This window comes from Dama dama, chromosome 1 (assembly GCF_033118175.1).
Source record: "Dama dama isolate Ldn47 chromosome 1, ASM3311817v1, whole genome shotgun sequence".
NCBI lineage: Eukaryota > Metazoa > Chordata > Mammalia > Artiodactyla > Cervidae > Dama > Dama dama.
In genome coordinates, this window is record NC_083681.1 from 10,148,063 (window position 1) to 10,167,706 (window position 19,644).

A 19,644-nucleotide genomic window follows, 5' to 3' on the forward strand; every position below is an offset into this window, starting at 1 on the left:
CTATTGCCCAAATTACCTGTCCCTTTTATACTGAGGATCTGAGCTCCTGAAGACTCTAAACCAGAGTTAACTTTTAGTTTCTATTGGCTTATTATCTCCGGCCTTCTTTTTGCCAACGGAAGTGGAAGTCAAGGTCTCTTGGGATACAGGGAATAAAGAAAGAGGTTTTTAAAAAGCTTTATTTATCTACCTTTGCTGGAGACATAGAGTTGACTTTGCTCAAATGAAGTGCACTTGTCTCTAGAAATATTGCTAAAGGTCAAGATCATAAATATCTATATGCATAAATCCATAGATTATGTGATTTTTCTTTCAGTAATCTGGACATAGTTGCACGAATTTCACTTTGGTTGAAGATTTGTTTGTGGGACAGTTGAGACCAAAGTAAAAGGAAATGAGGGAGCTGGGAGTTCTGGTGACAGAGTTGCTAAAGAAATCAACCAGGACGTCTCAGACAGGTGACAACAGAAGAGCCGGGAAGACCTAGGAGAAAGGCTGTAGGTTTACTGACTGTGTAGTGGAAACAAGAGAATGGCCTGTAATAGGACGTTGTGCCTAAGATGTGGATGTGTGAATTAAAGATTTCTGAGGTAGAAGTGTGAATTACCAGTTAACATCATAATGGAAATGAGAAGCTTTATATCAATAAAATCAGCAACAAAATTGGAGTATTTAGTATTACTGTTATTATTAAATATTGTTCTGGAAGACTTAAACAATGTATTGAACCATGAAGGAGAAATGACAGCTACAACTGTTGGAAAGGAGAAAATAAGGATATTATTTGAGTATGGTCTTGTCGTACACCAAAAAAAAAAACAAACAAAACGATAATCCAACAAAAACTGTTAGATTTAACAATATTAGTAAATGAATAAATACAAATAACATATAAAATAGAGTATAGCCAAGTGGCTGCATATAAGAGAAAATTCAAACATCAGTGACTTTCTCTCGTATCAATAGTCAGGAGACAAAAACCAAAAAAGACACAGCATATGTGTATTTGTAAGCTTAAACTAAATATTTGAGACAGGAATGTACAATAATGTCAGATGCTCTTTTGAGCAGATGCTAAGTCAAATGAGTAATCCATTGATATGGTTCTAAAATAAGCTGAGATGTTCTTTAACTTAGCTAGCTGTTGGTACCACATTCTTCAAAAGTACTGGAAGTTTTACATGTCCTAAAACTGTTAGTAGCACTCTTTTCTATTTCAGATATTTGTTTCTAGAGTTGCATATTAAAAGAAATCACTGTACAGTTCAGAAGTTTATATTATAAAGTATTAGTGTCATCTTTTTAAACATAACTGCCACTTGTAATTATCTTCTTACAGTTCCTTTAGAAGGACTAAGAAGTCAAAACCAGTTTGAAGAGATGAGATCAAGTTACATTAGAGAGCTCATCAAGGCAATTGGTTTGAGGCAAAAAGGAGTAGTCCCTAGCTCACAGCGTTTCTATCAGCTTACAAAACTTCTTGATAACTTGCATGATGTAAGTATTTTGGTTTTTAGAATATCAGCGATTATTTTCTGAATTCCTATCTATTACTTCTTAAGTATGAAGTATAAGTTTTACTTCATGGGTGTTTGTCAAATTTATGTTTGTACTTACACTTTAAAACAGTACTTGCAAAAAAAAAAAAAAAATAGTACTTGCATCATACTGTTCAAAATTTATATTGTGCTTTTTTCATTTTCAGTATAGATCACTGGAAGATCCTTTTACTAGTATTTGTGAAATTTGAGAGTAATTTAATGGTTGATAGGAATTGTGATACATATTCCTGAAAATGCTCCAAAATGTTTTTGTCTTAAGTTAGAAAATTTTATGTAAACTGGAAAAGCAAAGATACAGATGTGGGAATACCATTTTGGGTGGAGTTATAAATCAGTAACAATGCTAATGGACAATCTAGCAGTGTGTGGCAATAGTTAAAGGTTGTATGCTTTTCAAATTCCCACTTTTTAGGGTTTATCTTAAATAATTAGGCAAGCATTTAAGATATGTATGCCTCACTGCTTATACAAGAGAGAAAAAAAAAAAAAAAACAGTTTAGAAATGCATAACACCAAACTGGATAAATATATAGGGTTAGTCAAGATGTATTGCATACAAACTTTTATCATTACTGTGTTCAGAAACAAGACTACAGTAATAATCAAGGCATAGAAAGTTCTCTGCTCACTAGATCAAATATGAGGCCTCACTGCTAAATGTGAACAGCCAAGAATTATTAGCTATTTAGATAAAGTCTCTCAAATCTAAGGCACAGAACAAAATAAACAAACAGAAAAAAAAAAAAAATGTAACTTGAAGGAAAAAGCTCCAGTGCAGATAACAGAAGAAAGAATCAAAAATTAAAATGCTCACAGAAGTAAGAATGATGTTGCATCCATGTAAAAAGAATAGAAAACATTTTAAAAAGAACATTTAGTGAGAAAATACTTTTGGATAATTAAAGGAGGGCATAAATTAAAAATTCAATATAAATATAAAACTCAGGAAATATAAACCTCAGGAAAACTCAGATAAAAGTAACAAAAAAGATAAAGATATGACAATGTAGAGAGATAGCAGATTTAAAATATTAATCCACAGGGCTTCATTTTCCAGTTCTTAGTAATTTCCAAAAGAAAGGATGGAGAAAATCAAGGAGAGGAAATTGCGTAAGTGATCTTAAAAGAAAGGTTGTTAGAACTGAAGGATATAAATTTTCTGAGTGTAAGGGCCCGGTATACAGACTCAACCCAATTGAACCAAGGCACATTATTGTAAAATTTCAGCATACTCAGAATAAAGAGGGCATCCTAAAATATACCAGTGAAAAAAGAAGCAAGTCACATCAAACCATCAGGATTCAGAATGTTGTAGGACTTCTCAACAAAAATACTGGAACCCAGAAAATAATAGAGAATTTTGAAGGAAAGAAAAATCTTCAAAGAATTTTGTACCAGCCAAACCATCAAACAAATATGATGACATCATGAAAGTATATTCAGACTTGCAAGGTCTCCTAGACCTTACTTACCTCAAATACAGCCTTTCTCAAGGGTATCTGCAGGATTTCTTACAACAGAACCCTGGCGTAAGCCAAAGAAGTATGAGATTCAACCCAGGAGAGACGCCAAGCAGTGTCCCAGCACAGTAACTGATGCAGAGTTTCAGGTTACTAGCACCAAGGGAAAAAAAAGTTAGATTTGAGATATTACTAATTGTATGAACATACTGAAGTAAGTTTTTACAGTTCTGTCAGAGAATTTGACTATGGCTTTGTGATAAATATAGAAAAAACAAACAAAAAACCCACAGAAACATGAGGCAATTAGCCCTAGCAAAATTAAAGTAACTCATATAGGAAAGGAAATGTAATCCAGCAAGAAACAATAAAAGTCTTTATAATATAAATGCTAGATATTGATTTAGCCAAAAATTGAGATATTTCTATATAGAGAATAGGAAGAAGAGAAAGTGTGTGAGGAGATGGGTGTATAATACAAGAAAGCTAAACCCTTATTTAATAGGATCTTAATAATGTAAACTTTGGGAAATATAATTTATTGGAAATACAGAGGTAAATATCAAATGACCCAGACTAAAGTAATTCAGAGTGGTTGCATCTGTGTTTTTGCTCCTGTGGGTCTTGCAGTACTATCTGACTTTCAAAAATGTGTGCATGAATTATTTTGACAGAATTAAAATTAGATTAAAATGATGCTTTCCTGGCAGCCCAGTGGTTAAGACTCTGTGCTGCCAGTGCAGGGGGCATGGGATCGATCCCTGGTTGGGGAACTAAGACCCCCATGCAGTATGGTGTGGCCAAAAAAAATTAGACTAAAGTGAATCATGTTGGGTTGTTTGTATTGAAATAGAAGAGTCTGCCTATTGTTATGTGGGAAAGGCTGGATTAAGAAATAGACTATAAAGTAATTTCATTTATGGAAATATAAATATACATATATATTATTATTATGCATATATATATATTATGCATGTACTTGAGTATGTGTAAACAAAAAACTTGAAATATACCAAATGTTCACACTGCTTATCCAGTAGGATTACAGAATACTTTCATTTCTTTAAATCTTTCTGTATATTAGAATATTTCATCATGTGTATGTAATATTTTGTATATTACTCTGGAAATGGAGGGAGTTTTCATTTCTGTAAAAAAGCAACACCTGAAGTATTTCTATTATTAGGAAAATAAGCTGCCATGTTTGCATAGTATAGGAATTTACTATTTTTCTTACGTGTTTCTTATTTATTTGTTAAACCGACAGCTTGTCAAACAACTGCATCTGTACTGCTTGAATACATTTATCCAGTCCCGGGCCCTGAGTGTTGAATTTCCAGAAATGATGTCTGAGGTTATTGCTGCACAATTACCCAAGATCTTGGCAGGGATGGTGAAACCTCTTCTCTTTCATAAAAAGTGAATGCCATTTTTATCTTTAAAAAATTAAATTTTGTGCTATGTCTGTTTTTTTGGGCGGTCATGATTATGAGGTCGAGAGTTTTTACTATGCTTTTCTCAGAGCCTTACATTTATAACGTATCATACTGTGTAAATTTCAAAGAAAAGTTGTGAGGTTTCATTGTTTTCCTTTATAAAGCATAATTCAGATTTTTAGTGTTTTTGTGCACCCATATTTTCCTTAAGAGTTTGCAAGGTTAAAACAGTACTAAAGTGATTGTTAACGTTAATCTTATCTGTATCATTTCATATCGTTCAGTGACATTTTTAACTTTCACATATAACAGATCCACTTTAGAGAAAAGAAGAATCTTACACGTAAAAACAAAAAGCTGTTCTGTGTTCTTTCTCTATAGCTCCTTTTGTCTCCCTGATTATATTTACAAAAATGAAACAAATCGGTATGCAAAATTGTATCTTTATGAGTGTATATACTTTTTTGTGAGAAGGTAATTTATAACCTTAGCTGTATTTTCCAAAGGGTTTTTAATGCAAAAAATATATAGAAAAAGAATTTAAAGTTCTTGAAATAGATTGATGCTCCTCAAACTAAGAAAACCAGCTTATATGTTAAGACTGTTTCCCAGATCTGAAACACAGATCTCTAAGGAGGTTATTAAGGAAGGAGAGCCATAGCCTTATGACAAGTACATCGTGAGTTTTGCAGTTTTCTACTAGCCTTTTGCGGGGGGAACTGTCCTTTAACAAGGCATTCCGAATTGAAATAGGAAGCCAGAAAGTCTGTGGTCTAACTCCACCCACTACATCTAGGGCATGTGGAAAGTCACTTATCCTTACCAAGTCTCTATGATATTTCCTCATCTTTAATACTGGTGTAATAATAAGTTTCCTGCAGAATGTTCCTTTTGGCCAGAGCTTGTTAGTCAGTTTTCACATCAAAGAAGAAAGGGAGGGAGGGTAGGTGAGGAAACAAATAAAAAGAAGGGAGGGAAAAAAAGAGAAGTATTATTCTCTTTCTCTACTGAGTGGGCATAGTGGACAAATCACAGTTAAAATGTTTTCAGTGTCTCTGATCCAGTCTGATATAGTTCAGGAAACATTAAATACTGGCTTAAAATAATACAACCAATAACTAGAAAACACACAATTCACATTGTTATATGAGCTGAAAATATCCCTTTAGGAGACACATGAGTTTTTTCTGAGATATCTCTGGACACCTAGGTGTCACTATTTTAAACAGGTCTATGTTAAAAAAAAAAAAAAAAAAAAGGCATCACTATTTTTTTAAATTGACCTATTTTTTAAAAAATACACACACACACATATAAAACAGAAAGAACCACTGGTAACAACAAAAACCAATCATTTTTTTCCTAAATAAAATAATTTATACCAATTTTAGGTACATATATAATTTTTAACAGTTCAGAAAAACTAGTAGACCTAATTCTTTTTTGAAATTTCTTTAAAATTGGACATTCCCTTATAAATAAAGCAGATTATATACTTTATACAGATTAATAGTTGTTAATGAGAAAAATCAAAAAAACTTTGAAAACAACATAGGAAACATTTACTAAAGCGTCTGATTTCTTAATGCATTTTTAAATTACCCATTCCCTTCAACTGATAGATACTTAAAGTTTACCAAGGGGCAATAACATAGAATAATCTTAATGAATAATAATATGACCCCCAAAACATGATAAAGTGATTTCATCTGACCAAAAACCCCTGACAGACCATAATGTTACCATAACTGTTTCTTGCGAGTAACTTCTTCCATTTTCAGAATGAATTAGATATAGAGCAACTGTAGACAGTGAATCCTCATAAGGCATTTGAAATAGGGATTAAAATGATTTCTAACCAGGACCCATGGCTTGAGTTCTTTAGGTCCATGTGCCAAACAGGTAATAAACAAATTTCATAATGCTTGGTTATAACGTTCAATAAGAGTTTAAACCAAGAATTTCAAATAGTCTTAACTAGTAAAAAAAAAAAGGTCTCTTCCTTAGTGTGTCTGTCTACATGTCTTTTTCAGTGAATACATGTGTGTTCCAGTACAATGCTGACTGCTATTTAGTCGTTCAGAGTCTTAAACAGAAACTCATTCTCTCTCCGTTCTCCAGGCCAAAGTTATTTTCCTAAAAAGGATCTAATTTTGACATTTCCTTACTGGAAAATGTTCATTGACTTCCAGTCACCTACTGCAGTGTTTCTCAACTATAGATATAGCTGCACATTACAGTCTCTGAAAGAGTTAATCGCTCAACTGTGTCTGACTCTTTGTGACCCCTGGACTGTAGCCCACCAGGCTCCTCTGTCCATGGAATGCTCCAGGCAAGAATACCAGAGTGGGTAGCCATTGCCTTCTCCAGGGGATCTTTCTATCCCAGCGATCAAACCCGGGTCTCCCACAATGCAGGCAGATTCTTTACCGTCTGATCCACCAGAGAAGCCCACTACCGTCTCTAGGAGAGCTTGTTACAATTACCCTTTCCTGGGATCCACCTTCAAAGGTTATATTTTAATTGGTCCACTCTTCTTACCAATGCAGTGACATAGGAGTCACTCTGAAATGGTGTTCAAACATCGGTTCCTGTAACTTGACTCTCTTTATCCTCCACTGTCATACATTCACCTTTTATTCCAGCCGCACAAGTCTTTAGAGTCAGTCTTCTGCCTTTATTTCCCCCTTTTGATACCAGTCCTGTCTCAGCTCAAGGCTCAGCAAAACATCACTTCTGTTGTATCTTCCCTGCATCTTCCAGAGAGTGACTTATTTTCTCCTAAGGTTCCCCAGATTTTGTGCAGATCTGGATTACAATAGTGCATTATTCTATATTCTTACTCTGCTACTAGTCTGAGAGCCACTTTGATGTAAGACAGTCGTGTACCTCGTCGGGGAGTTGAATGACATGTTCTCTGGGTTTGGTGTTACAATTAATTCCATGTGTGTTTGTTGCATCAGGACATGTTTCTGTGTTCATGACTTGATCACTTTCTCTTCCCATGGCCCCTATCTTAATCTCTTCAAATATCCCACCTTTTCTTTTCCTGCTTTGTGAGTTTTCTCCTTGTACTGACTATAACATAGAAAATATAAGTACATTTTTCATTTAGTAAGAACACACTTTATGCTCCCTGTTCTAAATTTTAAAACAGAGTGGAGTATTATTTCCCTCCCTAAGAAAAATTCCACAAACATAATTATTTCTTAAGAAAATATAAGTAGCTCTAAATTGTATTCTAAATACAATGGAGGTTTGTATTGAAAACCTCAGTATGCAAAATTTTCTCATGTCTGATTTCATTCAATAAATATTTATTGAGTGCCTGTTATAGCACAAGAAAATGAAGGTGTCTAAATCCTAGGATTTAATATTTCAAGCTAAGGTTTAAAAAAATTAAAGCTTTTGGAAAAGAACATGACATCAACCAAATGAAGATATGTTGTAGGCTCTAAATCTTTTCCTCTACAAATTTCTGCTTACTAACATTCCTGTTCCTATGTAGTTGCATAACTTTTATATTAATTTTATAGGTCATATGCTTTCTATAGGCTCTAAAGTGAAATTAAATCACAAGAAGAAGGTTATATATCAGACAATACTTGAAGGATACTGAAATAGATGATTGAGTTAATAAAAATATTTCCCTGAAAAAGGTTTGAGAAGCCATTTGGGTCTGAAACAATTATACCTCCAGTGTCTGTTGTTGCGTAACAATTGTGTTTTTATCTTTAAAATGGCACTTTTAAACTAGGCAGTACTATTATATTTCATATTTCACATTAAAATAATTAGTTGCTGCACAGATAATATGCAAATATGGTAGGTAGTATGCTTTCTACAAAAGGAATGCCTTTCAAATAGCCACACCATGTCAACCTGTAACTTCTAAACAGCTGCAGTGGATAGTGAGTACTGTGTAGTTCAGTTCAGTCGCTCAGTCCTGTCCGACTCTTTGTGACCCCATGAACCACAGTACACCAGGCCTTCCTGTCCATCACCAGCTCCCGGAGTCCACCCAAACCCATGTCCATAGAGTTGGTGATGCCATCCAACCATCTCATCCTCTGTCATCCCTTTCTCCTCCTGCCCTCAATCTTTCCCAGCATCAGGGTCTTTTCCAATGAGTCAGCTCTTCACATCAAATGGCCAAAGTGCTGGAGCTTCAGCTTTATCATCAGTCCTTCCAATGAATATTTAGGACTTATTTCCTTTAGTCCAAGGGACTCTCAAGAGTCTCCTCCAACACCACAGTTCAAAAGCATCAATTCTTTGGTGCTCAGCTTTCTTTATAGTCCAACTCTCACATTCATACATGACCACTGGAAAAACCAGAGCCTTGACTAGATGGACCTTTGTTGGCAAAGTAATGTGTCTGCTTTTTAATATGCTATCTAGGTTGGTCATAACTTTCCTTCCAAGGAGTAAGCGTCTTTTAATTTCATGGCTGCAGTCACCATCTGCAGTGATTTTGGAGCCCAGAAAAATAAAGTCAGCCACTGTTTCCACTGTCTCCCCATCTATCTGCCATGAAGTGATGTGACCAGATGCCATGATCTTGGTTTTCTGAATGTGAGAGCTGATCTATCCCTGCTGTCCATTTCTCTGCTGTTTAATACTGGATGAGCTGAGCAAGTCTGAGTAAACTGGCCTGTGCCAATTGTTTTGAAATTAACAGAAATGAAAATGAAAAGAAATACACAAGTGTTCAGAAATAGTAACTGCTATTTTTATTTTTTCTTTAAGCCATAGTTCTAGCTATGATTTTATCAGATTAATCTGGTATAGTCTATAGTGAAACCAAGGAATCTAGAAAATGAAGTTGCTTTATGGCTACCTCTGTGTGCATATGAATATTTAATATATTTGATTTGAAATTAGAGTTCAAAGTATTCAGTTGATTTCTTCCTCTGAAAAAAAATATAGTCTTTTGAGTTTGTGGCCTGCTTTAACAAAAATCTGAAGAGCCTGTTCCATTCATTATAATACAAAGAATAAAGGTACTGATTTTGACCTTTTTAAAGAAGTATTTCTTTAAAATATAGAGAGGTTGAAATAAAACACAGCCATTCTAAAAATCTATGCTATATAGTTCATGCTCAGATTATTTTTACTGTGGTAATAATTCTGCATAAAGGAACAATGGGTCTGGAAACATAATGAAGTTATCAGCTCCCTGAAAAACATTCCTGTTCTTAAGGCTACGTTATAAAATTCCCAGAAGAGATCTTCGTGTCTGCTTTGATCTTGCATTCTTTTGGTAAGAAAGCTACTAAATTTCTAGAGTTTTTGCTGTGAATACCTGAGCAATTTCTCTCATGTGTACTCTTTACATACCAGATTTCAGGATAGAATATGAATTCTTTTAAATAGTCATACAATCTCCAGGGAATTGTGTATAAGTACTCAAAGTAACTTTTTTTTCAATTTTAAAGCTATTTTATTTTTATACTTGAGACTCACCAACCAAGTCTCCATTGATAAAGTTAACGGATAAGCAGACAACCCAAGAAAGGGTAACTACCAGTGGGATATGGGGAATTTTTGCAGCTCTTAAATTTTGCAGGAAATACATAGCCAGAAAATCTCAAAGGTTTGCCAAGTCCTAAATTGCTTATCCACACTAGACTAAGCCATGTAATGATTTTAATGAAGATAATATTGCTTGATTTCTGTGGTTTCACCATGTTTGCCCTGCTCAAAGTTTAGTGAAAAAGACAGTCTCTAACTCTCCACCTTGCATCCATTATCTATTTAATATACCATTATTCTACACTCTCTGGTCCTTATCAAATTATCAAATTTCACAAATTGAACAAAAAGCAGTAAAATAAATGACTGCTTGCTTCATATTATGGAATCCAATCCAACCTGGATTGGGCTATGTCCATATGAATCCGGAATGTGAACTGGGTCTAGATAACTGCATTCAGGTTGGCCCACGTTCCCATTTAAACTCAGGAAAAGTCCTTACAGACCATCAGTTACTTGGGGCCAATAAAACCCGTACGTCCGGAGTTAGGCATGAAACAGTATGGCCTTAAAAACTTGAAAGAAAAGAGGCTAAATGTAGTTTTCTTTAATAATTTGTCTTCTCTATCATTAGACAAGATTTGAGAATTTAGGGAAGGGGGGCATTGGTGATAAGTTAAAGAGCAGCAGTTCATAGTCGTTCAGCCGCTAAGTCATGTCTGACTCTTTGTGACTCCATGGACTGCAGAATGCCAGGCTCCTCTGTCCTGCACTGTCTCTGGAGTTGCTCAAATTCATGTCCATTGAGTCAGCAATGCTATCTAACCATCTCATCCTCTGCTGTCCTCTTTTCCTTTTGCTTTCAATCTTTCCCAGCATCAGGGTCTTTTCCAATGAGTCAGCTCTTCGCATCAGGTGGCCAAAGTATTGGAGCCTCAGTCCTTGCAATGAGTATTCAGGGTTGATTTCCTTTAGGATTGAGTGACTTGTTCTCCTTGAAGTTCATAGTGGCAGTGATTTAACATGTATGATACCTAGATGTCCTATCGCCGAAGCAAAGACAATCTCAAAGGGTTCTGCTCCTCTCCTCGGAGTTGATCGCGTTCCAAGGCAGCGCTCCGGGCACTTGCCTGGAGGCTGCGCCCGGCTCGTCCACACCCTCTGCAGCTGCGGAGCTGGGAGAGTGTTACAGGCCTGCTGGCTTAGCCCCAAATGTCAACCTCATTTTCAGTTTACTGGCTCTTGTTGCTTTATGTCATGCTGACCTTACATGAGTTTGTTTGCTTTCTTTCTACTCATGGAGAGATGGGAAGGCATTACTTTTAGCTTTTGAAAGCTAAAGCTGGTTGAAAGCTTTAACTGACAAAAGACTTACAGAGAAATGTGAATCAAGCAGCTGAGAAAGCTTACCCTGTCCATTGCTTTAAAGAAAATGATTATTAACTGCAGTGTGATATCAGTATCATGGTCCACATTTAGATATATATGAGCAAACTATTTAAATGGTATTGTAATCTTTTGAAATTGCTCTTAATACATCAAATCCTAATATATCCAATTTAGCAAGCATAACTTTTTCTAAATGAAACCTACTTAAAATGTTTTCCTCTTGTCAATTACATATAAAGCTTTTTTCTTTCTATGAAATCTACTTACCTGTGAGTGGTTTTTGTTGTTGTTATGGATTATTTATAGAAAGCAGTAGTTTAAAACTTTTTGCCATTAAACTTTTACTAACTTCTCCCTCAGGAAGCTAGATTTTAAAGTATCTCCCCACCAAACTGTATTCATATTAAGAAATAATTGTTTTGTTTTCTTCACGTTTATTATTCAAAGAAATATCAATTAGAGTTGCTGAGTAATCATGTTGCATAGCAATCATGTCCACACTGATTTAATGGGTTTTGTGTAACTTTCACTGGGTAAATGAAAAAATGTTTTTTAAATATGTAATAGAAAAATAATCAATGGGCAGCTATCATAGCTTTCTCTAAGAGCTTTAAAATTCATGAGAAACACCAGAAGTTTTATGTAAAGTTAATATAATCATACCATATTCTCATCAAAACAGGGATATTCAGCTCTGCTTATTCTCTGTAGGCTAAGAATAGTATCCAATATTTACTTAAAATGGTGAGTCCTATATTTGATATAACTGAGGGTAGAAAGAGATTTTCAAGTGGCAGTCTTTAGAACTCATCATTTTCACCAATTCAGTTTCTTCTTATGAATTCCAATGCACATTTTCACTTTTTCTGACACATGCACATCCAGAAGAAAAGTCAGAACATAGAGGTTTTTTTTTTTTAATTTTTCATTGAAATTTGGGGAAAAAATAAGAAAAATATAAAAATTCTTCATATTTTACAAGGAGTATATACAATTTACAGAAGTGAAATGGAGAAGTACTCTAAACAGTAGTTTTTCGCCTTTATTATTGAGTGAACAATCATGCTAATGATACAAAATATGAATGATTATCTACAGTGATAACAATGTAAATGTTAGAAAAATAATCACATACTCTCCAATCATATAAAATATAAGTATGCCCGGAAGCTTACTTCTTGATTTTTAATAAAGATGACCATTTTCTAATTTGAGGGTACATAGTTTAGAAAAAAATCACTGATCTCTAAGTTTCTGTTTAGCTGCCAGTTAGGTGTCAACACTTAAAAAGCAGGGAGAGAAAAAGAAGAGGGGAGAAAGAGACAGGGAGAGAGAAAAGAGAGGGGGAAAGAAAGAGAAAGAGGGCAGGAAGGGAAGAATGAAGGAGGGACTACAAGAAAGAAAGAAGGGAGGAAGGGGGGAGGGAGGAAAAAGTTAGGAACAAATTATCTATTTCAACTCTGAAACTAAAAAAAAATTATTAATAGATTACATTAATATAAAGTAACTGACTCTCAGTTATCTATGTTAATAGAAAGAAAAAAGAAAAAGCTCTGAAATACAAAAACAAAAAGTTGTGGGGATTTTTTGCAAAGTTGAAAAGTCTTACATTAGGAGTCAGTTTTTAAATTTATTTATCTTATTTAGGAATCACTTTGTTCTTCACCAACCAGTTACAAACATTACTGTGTTGCATGTCGGTTATTCTACCAGAATGTGGAGATAAGCAATGCATACATTAGACAGCAATCCTACCTTCTCTGAGTTTACAGTTGGATGGGGACTGGACTCGGGTAGATAGATAGTTACAATGTTGTGTATTGAATGTCATGGTAGAGAAAGTACAAGGAGCGATCGGAGCACATGAGGGGCACCTAGGCTGAATTTAAGAGTGGACAAAGGCATCTTGATAAAAGGTTTCTCAGTCATGATCTAAAAGTGGTTTAATGATTAGTTGAGCATGCAGAATCAGCAGACCCCCAAGCCAGGATGAAAAGAGTATTCCAGGCAGGAGGTAACAGCACAGGCATGGACCTGACGGTGAGAGTACGGGGTGTGGGCTGATGATGAGGCAGAAGAAAACAAGGTCCAGGAAATTAGTGGTCTTGTACACCATGTTCAGTCATGTCGTCTTGACGCCTGTTTAAACAGGAGAGCAGCAGTTGCAGTATTCTAGTGGAAAATAATGGTCATAAACATAAGAGTTGGAGGTGATCATTTCCTCCTCCCTAGTTTTCCAGAGATTTAAAAAAAAAAAAAAAAGAATTGACAGAGTTTATGGAAATAGGTAAAATATGCCATATAAATTGTCAAACATAGGTCAGATGCCTGTTCTGTCACTGTTGAAATTTCAAAATTTTCTTTAAAAAAGATGATTAAAAAAACTAAGAAATTTAGTATACCAAGTTCTAGAATCCTATCAGTCCTTACCCCTCTGCCAATATCCTCACCTTTGCACATCTATTAAATCTCAAGATCCTGGGTTTTGCACAAAGGTAAGACTAGAACAGCTTAAGAATCAGCAAATGGGGGAAGAAAGGGAAACTAAGCTATATCCAGCTAAAAAAATAAATAAATAAAGATCTTTTGTATAGATCCTTCTTCAGATGCTGTTATTCAGTATAGTTGCAAGATAGTACGTACAAAAAATGCTTAGTTCTCTGCAAGGAGTCTTGACTTCTTGATAATGTCTTATTCATGAAGACTTCTTCGTGATGCCATCACAGAGTGAGGGGAGTCAAGGAAGGAGGGCTGGTGAGTGAGAGAGTGGGGAAAGAACTTGGCATGAAAATAGCATATTTATCACCTTTCGTTTCACAGAGGCTTATTTTGAATTACCTCCTGCAGTTTCCATCCAGTGCTGGTCTTCCTCTTCACTTCCACTAACCCGCGACAGCTAGGAAAAGGGAGACACTTACGTGGGGCCGTGGCCCTGGGAAGGGGTCTTCTTTCTCCTGGACCTCACTGGCCTCGCCCGTCCCTCACCACGCCTGGTCATCAGAACCCACCACTGTCACCTCTTGATTAAGACACTGGCTCATAAACGCATCTGTTCTCTTTTATCCAGGAAGGCAGGGTGCTGTGACTTGTCTGATTTTGTCTGATTGTCTGACTTGTCTGATTTTGAAGAAATCTTCCGTTCCTTCCTGGCTCAGCACATCCTTCTGAGGCCCAGCTGCTTTCCCCATCTGGCTTCTGTGCGTGGTCACCTTTTCTGCGAAGCCACCACCCAGCTGGCACCATGTTGAATCCAAGCTTTCCTGAGATGCTTATAGACTTTATAGCCATGCACAAAAGCCATGGTTTTCTTGGATTTCCCCTGACTTGTCTGGGTGTTCTTTAGCTCATCCCACTTCCTTCAAAACTGGGATGCTATCATACTCTTCCAATTCCCTCTTCTGAATCACAGATGCTTCTCACTTCCTCTTCCTGTCTGTTGAAAGCTTCCCCTGGGTCTTAGACTGAGTCTTCTTCATCTATTCCTGGGAATCCTTTCTGTTTGAGTCCACCGCTTGAGGATGTCTTTGAGATTTAGAGAATCTTTTTTTTTTCCCCCCCTTGGAAAGTCCCATTCTCCAGACTTGTCTTGCTCTAGATTTCAAGGACCGATTGTGCAATGAGAAGGTGAATATCAATTTCCTTTAAGCATTTCTGCTGTAACAGTTCTAATTCTTCTTGGAGCAACATGGCTGCTTCGAACTGACTAGGACCAGGTGTCAAAATAAAAAACACAAAAATTAATATAGCTCAATAAATATATTCTTTGGATGTGCTTTTGGAATATGAATTTTTCTGTCAAGAGGGTGACCCTCTCCCTTCCCCTGTACAAGCCTGGTTCTGTGTGTGTGTGTGTGTGTGCTCAGTCATGTCCGACTCTTTGCAACACCATGGACTGTAGCCTGCCAGGCTCCTCTGTCCATGGAATTACTGGATGATAACAAATGCATACCTATAAAAATTATAGCATAGTGGGCTTGTAATGGCATCATCACACTTATTTTTAATCTAATGCTTTGCACTCACCTGAAAGATTTAGTAGACTTCTTTACACATAGTTGATTTTTACATTTTGTTATGTTGAAGTTGATGAAAAATCCTCTCTATTCCTTGAGTAAAACTAGTGTAATATTTGGCAAGAGATACAAGGAATCATCATTTTCCTCTCTCAAGATCCATACCCCTTTAGGTTTCCATTGCTACTATCCTATTTTCAGTAGATTGTAGTGTTAATACAGAAGATTTATACCTTGAAAGATATTTTAGCCCCTATATACTTCTTGAGTCCAGTTCCACACTCCTAGATCCTCATTTTTAAGTGGAGAGATGATATTTGAAATTCATTTGAGCTTCTTATCGAGAGGATTAGACTCTCCTTTTATGTATGCCTGGCACGGGTTCCCTGGTGATGGTCGGGTGACAAATGCAAAAGTAAGAATCAGGCGATAGTGAGCACCTGATGATATAGTTACATACTTATTTTCAATCTAATGTTCAAAATTCCGCTTTGTTTTTACACTAGAGGTAGACTTCAGAGAAAATATTTTGTGATTCACATGAAAAAACTCAGTCAGTCTGCTCCACTTGACCAGGGGTCTGACATTAAATTGGTTTGTAGTTTGAAAGTGAAAAAAATATATATTTTCCAAACAACAATTTACCACTAATTAATTAGTATTCTTACTTGTTTGTTTGAAGTTAAAAATAAACACGTCTGTCTTTCTTAATGAATTAGAGCACCTGAAACCTCAATACAGTTATATACAAGATGCATAAGAATCATCAGTACATTCTATTTTATGAGTCACTTTAAATTTATAATCAACATTTCAGGTTGTATGGTAGTGAATGTGGTAAAATTATATAGGTTATATATTATATAGGTAATATACTTGACTGTGTATGTTTTAATGAAGCAAGGACTGACTCTCAAGACAATTACATTGAACCCCGCTAATTGTTCATGAAGACAGAATGCACTCAACTGTTTTCTAATAAGATTCAATAATGCAGTGTATCACACTGGTGAAGTAAAAGGTTTAATATTTATTATACAAAATATTATTGATTTTCATATGAAATTTAATGTACTTAACATTAAAGTGAAAAGAATGTAATTGTTAACAAAGTATTTCAGACAATTACTGTGAATTTGGTTTCATTACTATAAATATAGTTTAATACTGGACATATGCAAATATGCTCCTTTGGTAAATAAGTTCCTGTTGAAGTCATACATAGTTGTTTAAAAACATTCCCTTGATAGCTCCTTGTAAGATCAGAAAACATCCCTGCTGCTGCTGCTGCTAAGTCACTTCAGTCGTGTCCGACTCTGGGCGACCCCATAGACGGCAGCCCACCCGGCTCCCCTGTCCCTGGGATTCTCCAGGCAAGAACACTGGAGTGGGTTGCCATTTCCTTCTCCAAACATTCCTAGCATCAGTGAAATACGGTGTGAGTATATATTCAGTCTTCATTCATAGAACCCCACTGCTTCTGCTTCTTTTAATGTGTTGATATCAATTCCTGCTTATTTAGATCAGGAATCAGTATGCATTCAATAAATATCACCAGTGTTTTTAGCTGCTACTTAAGTAGATGCTGTGCACAGACCTTGTATGGGAAGGAGTTTTACATACATTATCTCTAGTTCTTATAGTAAGCTTTGCAAGTTAAATATTGAGTTCCATTTTACAGTAGAGAAGACAGAGGTTCAGAGTAGTTCACTAAATTTGAAAAACAATTTCTTGCACTATTGCTCTTCAAAAAAAGAGAAAAAAGGACATCCTGTCACTTTTTTTCCAAATTAAATTAGTTTTCCTGGCATACATATTAAATCTTTTGTAATAGTTTTTATTTGAGAAATGAAAAAACAAAATCGCGCTTATTAATAGATGTGCTGTATGTTTAAGCCTCATGAAGGTGAATTGGCTTTGGAATTCTGACTAGAAGTATAAAAAGCTTCTGGAATGGGGAGTCACTTTTCTGGGGAAACCAAAATATAAATAACATCAATTTCCCAACATTATAGCTTCTGTTCAGGAATTCATCAAATATCCAAAGAAGCTCAGCTCCTCCCCTACTAAATTTATTACTAAAGATTTAAGTCAGATTTAATCACTGGAAATTATATATAGAGAAAGACAGATAGAAATTTGTGCAAGCAGTTAATTGACATGGTCTGTGTAGTTGTAAAAATGGGTCTTTTATTGATAGAGAAATAACTTTGGATTGAACAGTTCACTGATAGCTTCTAGGTCTTAAAAATTACTAGAATACAGTGCCTTTTGAAATATATACATATTAAGGTATATTTTAAAATCCTACTCAAAGTGAAATTAGGGAGTATAATATACATCCTTAAAAGTCAAAGTTTCTTGATTTGTAGCCTCAGGGTGGCTCCAAGTGCCTTGGCAATGAGTGCTTTTTAGTGGTCGGAATTTTGAGGATATATTCTCAATATTTCCATTATTATATTTACTAAGTGGTTTTGATAAATTGATGCCTTAGTGCCTGTCCTACTTCAAATATCTTGCTTTATGTTTTAATCCTTATGTACCAAAAGGTTAAGGTAAATAACCATCTAATCTTTATTTAAAGGTAAGACAGATATAGACACAAAGTATTTTTGTGGAAAATTACTTAAAGCTGTACCGTGTTCTAGATAAAGAGAAACAATTGTGATAAATATAAAATTATTCATAGAATTCATATTTAAATTTTGAAATTCTTCCTGAATTTATTGACGGTTTTAGCGGAACTGCATGATGAAATTGTTTCTTTTAAGTAAGATTTAAATCAGACCAATGTGGATGATATGGAATAGAAGAAATGTTTTTATTTGTCAGACTTATTTTGTTTTTCACAAATTTTACACATTTCCTAATGGTGACAATGACTTAAAGATGTACTCTTCTTGCTGAAACATTATATAGTCATAAATAATTTATCAAAGGAAAGAATAATTTTAAGAATTTGGATCAATGTCCAAAAAGTATTAGATTTTTTGTGAAATTTTTATAGTTTACAAGCCATTATTACAGTTATTCAAGTTCTTAAATGACATTTAAATTACTGAAATTATGCATAGTAAGAAATTCATATTATCTAAATTCCCACAAAATGTGAGAAAATATAGAAAAGGGGGAAAATCTATAAATTATGCAACAAAATTTAAGCTGAGGGTAGAACTACTATATTCACATTAAATTGAGCCATGGTATCTACAGTTAGCTTGGTCAAATTTCGGAATTTTGGTTGAAGTATGTTGTTCATTTATTAAAGGATAATTATCACTAAGAATTTTTAATAATAATAATAATAATAATAATGACCTGGTTGATAAAAGGTAAACATGGAGTGAACCAAAACATGCATACTTGTTTATCTCGTAAATAGAGGTCTAAGCACCAGTTTCAAATAATTCTTAAGATTACCCAAATGCATGTAGAAAAAACAAACAGCAGTATTGCACTTAGTTTTAAAAGATTCGTCACTTCCCTAAAATGTAATGCTTTGTGATCATAGTATCTGTCTCCAATTCTTTGAAGCACAATGTCTTCACCTGTCTAGCAGAGAATATTTCAACAGCTTTGCTTTTAAGTGAGATGTCTATAAAATTCCTTCGCACACTGTAAAACACTATATAGATATATTTTTTCTAAGAAATAGATAAGCACATGCTGAAAATCCTTAATAGTTACAACATATATTTTATGAGGTAGGTAGTTAACATTAGTAAATCAACCTTTGGTGGCCAAACAAATATGATTTTTGATGACCAAACCAATAAACTCACTGATACAGCTCCTTATTTGTTGAAAAGCCATAAAAGTGAAAATCCTCACCCCGCCAGTGAGAATGCTGATCGGGCAGAGAGGCCGGGAGAGCAGGCAGTGTGTGGAGTCCCGCTGGGGGCTGGGCCCCCCAGTCCTGTGTGGACCTCCAAGCTGCTAAGCGCAGGCTTGAACTTGTGCACCTGCTCATTCTGCTCCACAACGACCTGTCACAGGCGATTGCTAAGAGGGCTTTTTCTTAAAAAAAAGGAGTCTTGTCCAAAATGGTTGTTTGCACATCCCGTGAATTTTTCTTCCTTCCAAATGGAGACTCATGTTCATAACTACTATTTAAAAGGACTTCATTTAAAGCACATTTTATGAAAATAAAATAATTCCATGTTTAACGTTCATGTATACTTAATATCTTCTCTACAAGTAACTCAGTTAATAGAGTGTTTTTTAATAACAAATATGTTTCACAGTGAGGAAACTGGCCCAAGTAGAGGTGTTCTGGGGACAGGAAGAGGTTATTGTTTGTTTCTAAATT

At 35.2% G+C, this 19,644-nt stretch overlaps 1 protein-coding gene across 2 annotated transcripts in view; it reads left to right on the plus strand.

Moving 5' to 3' along the window:
• The window catches only part of PGR (progesterone receptor), a 124,022-nt gene extending 105,905 nt beyond the window's left edge, over window positions 1-18,117 (plus strand). For both annotated transcript variants that reach the window (XM_061143556.1, XM_061143567.1), the window contains 2 exons: window positions 1,340-1,497; window positions 4,290-18,117. In XM_061143556.1, the coding sequence (XP_060999539.1) occupies window positions 1,340-1,497; window positions 4,290-4,445 (314 nt within the window). In that variant the 3' untranslated portion in view covers window positions 4,446-18,117. The remainder of the gene's footprint in view (window positions 1-1,339; window positions 1,498-4,289) is intronic.
• Window positions 18,118-19,644: the final 1,527 nt, after the last annotated feature.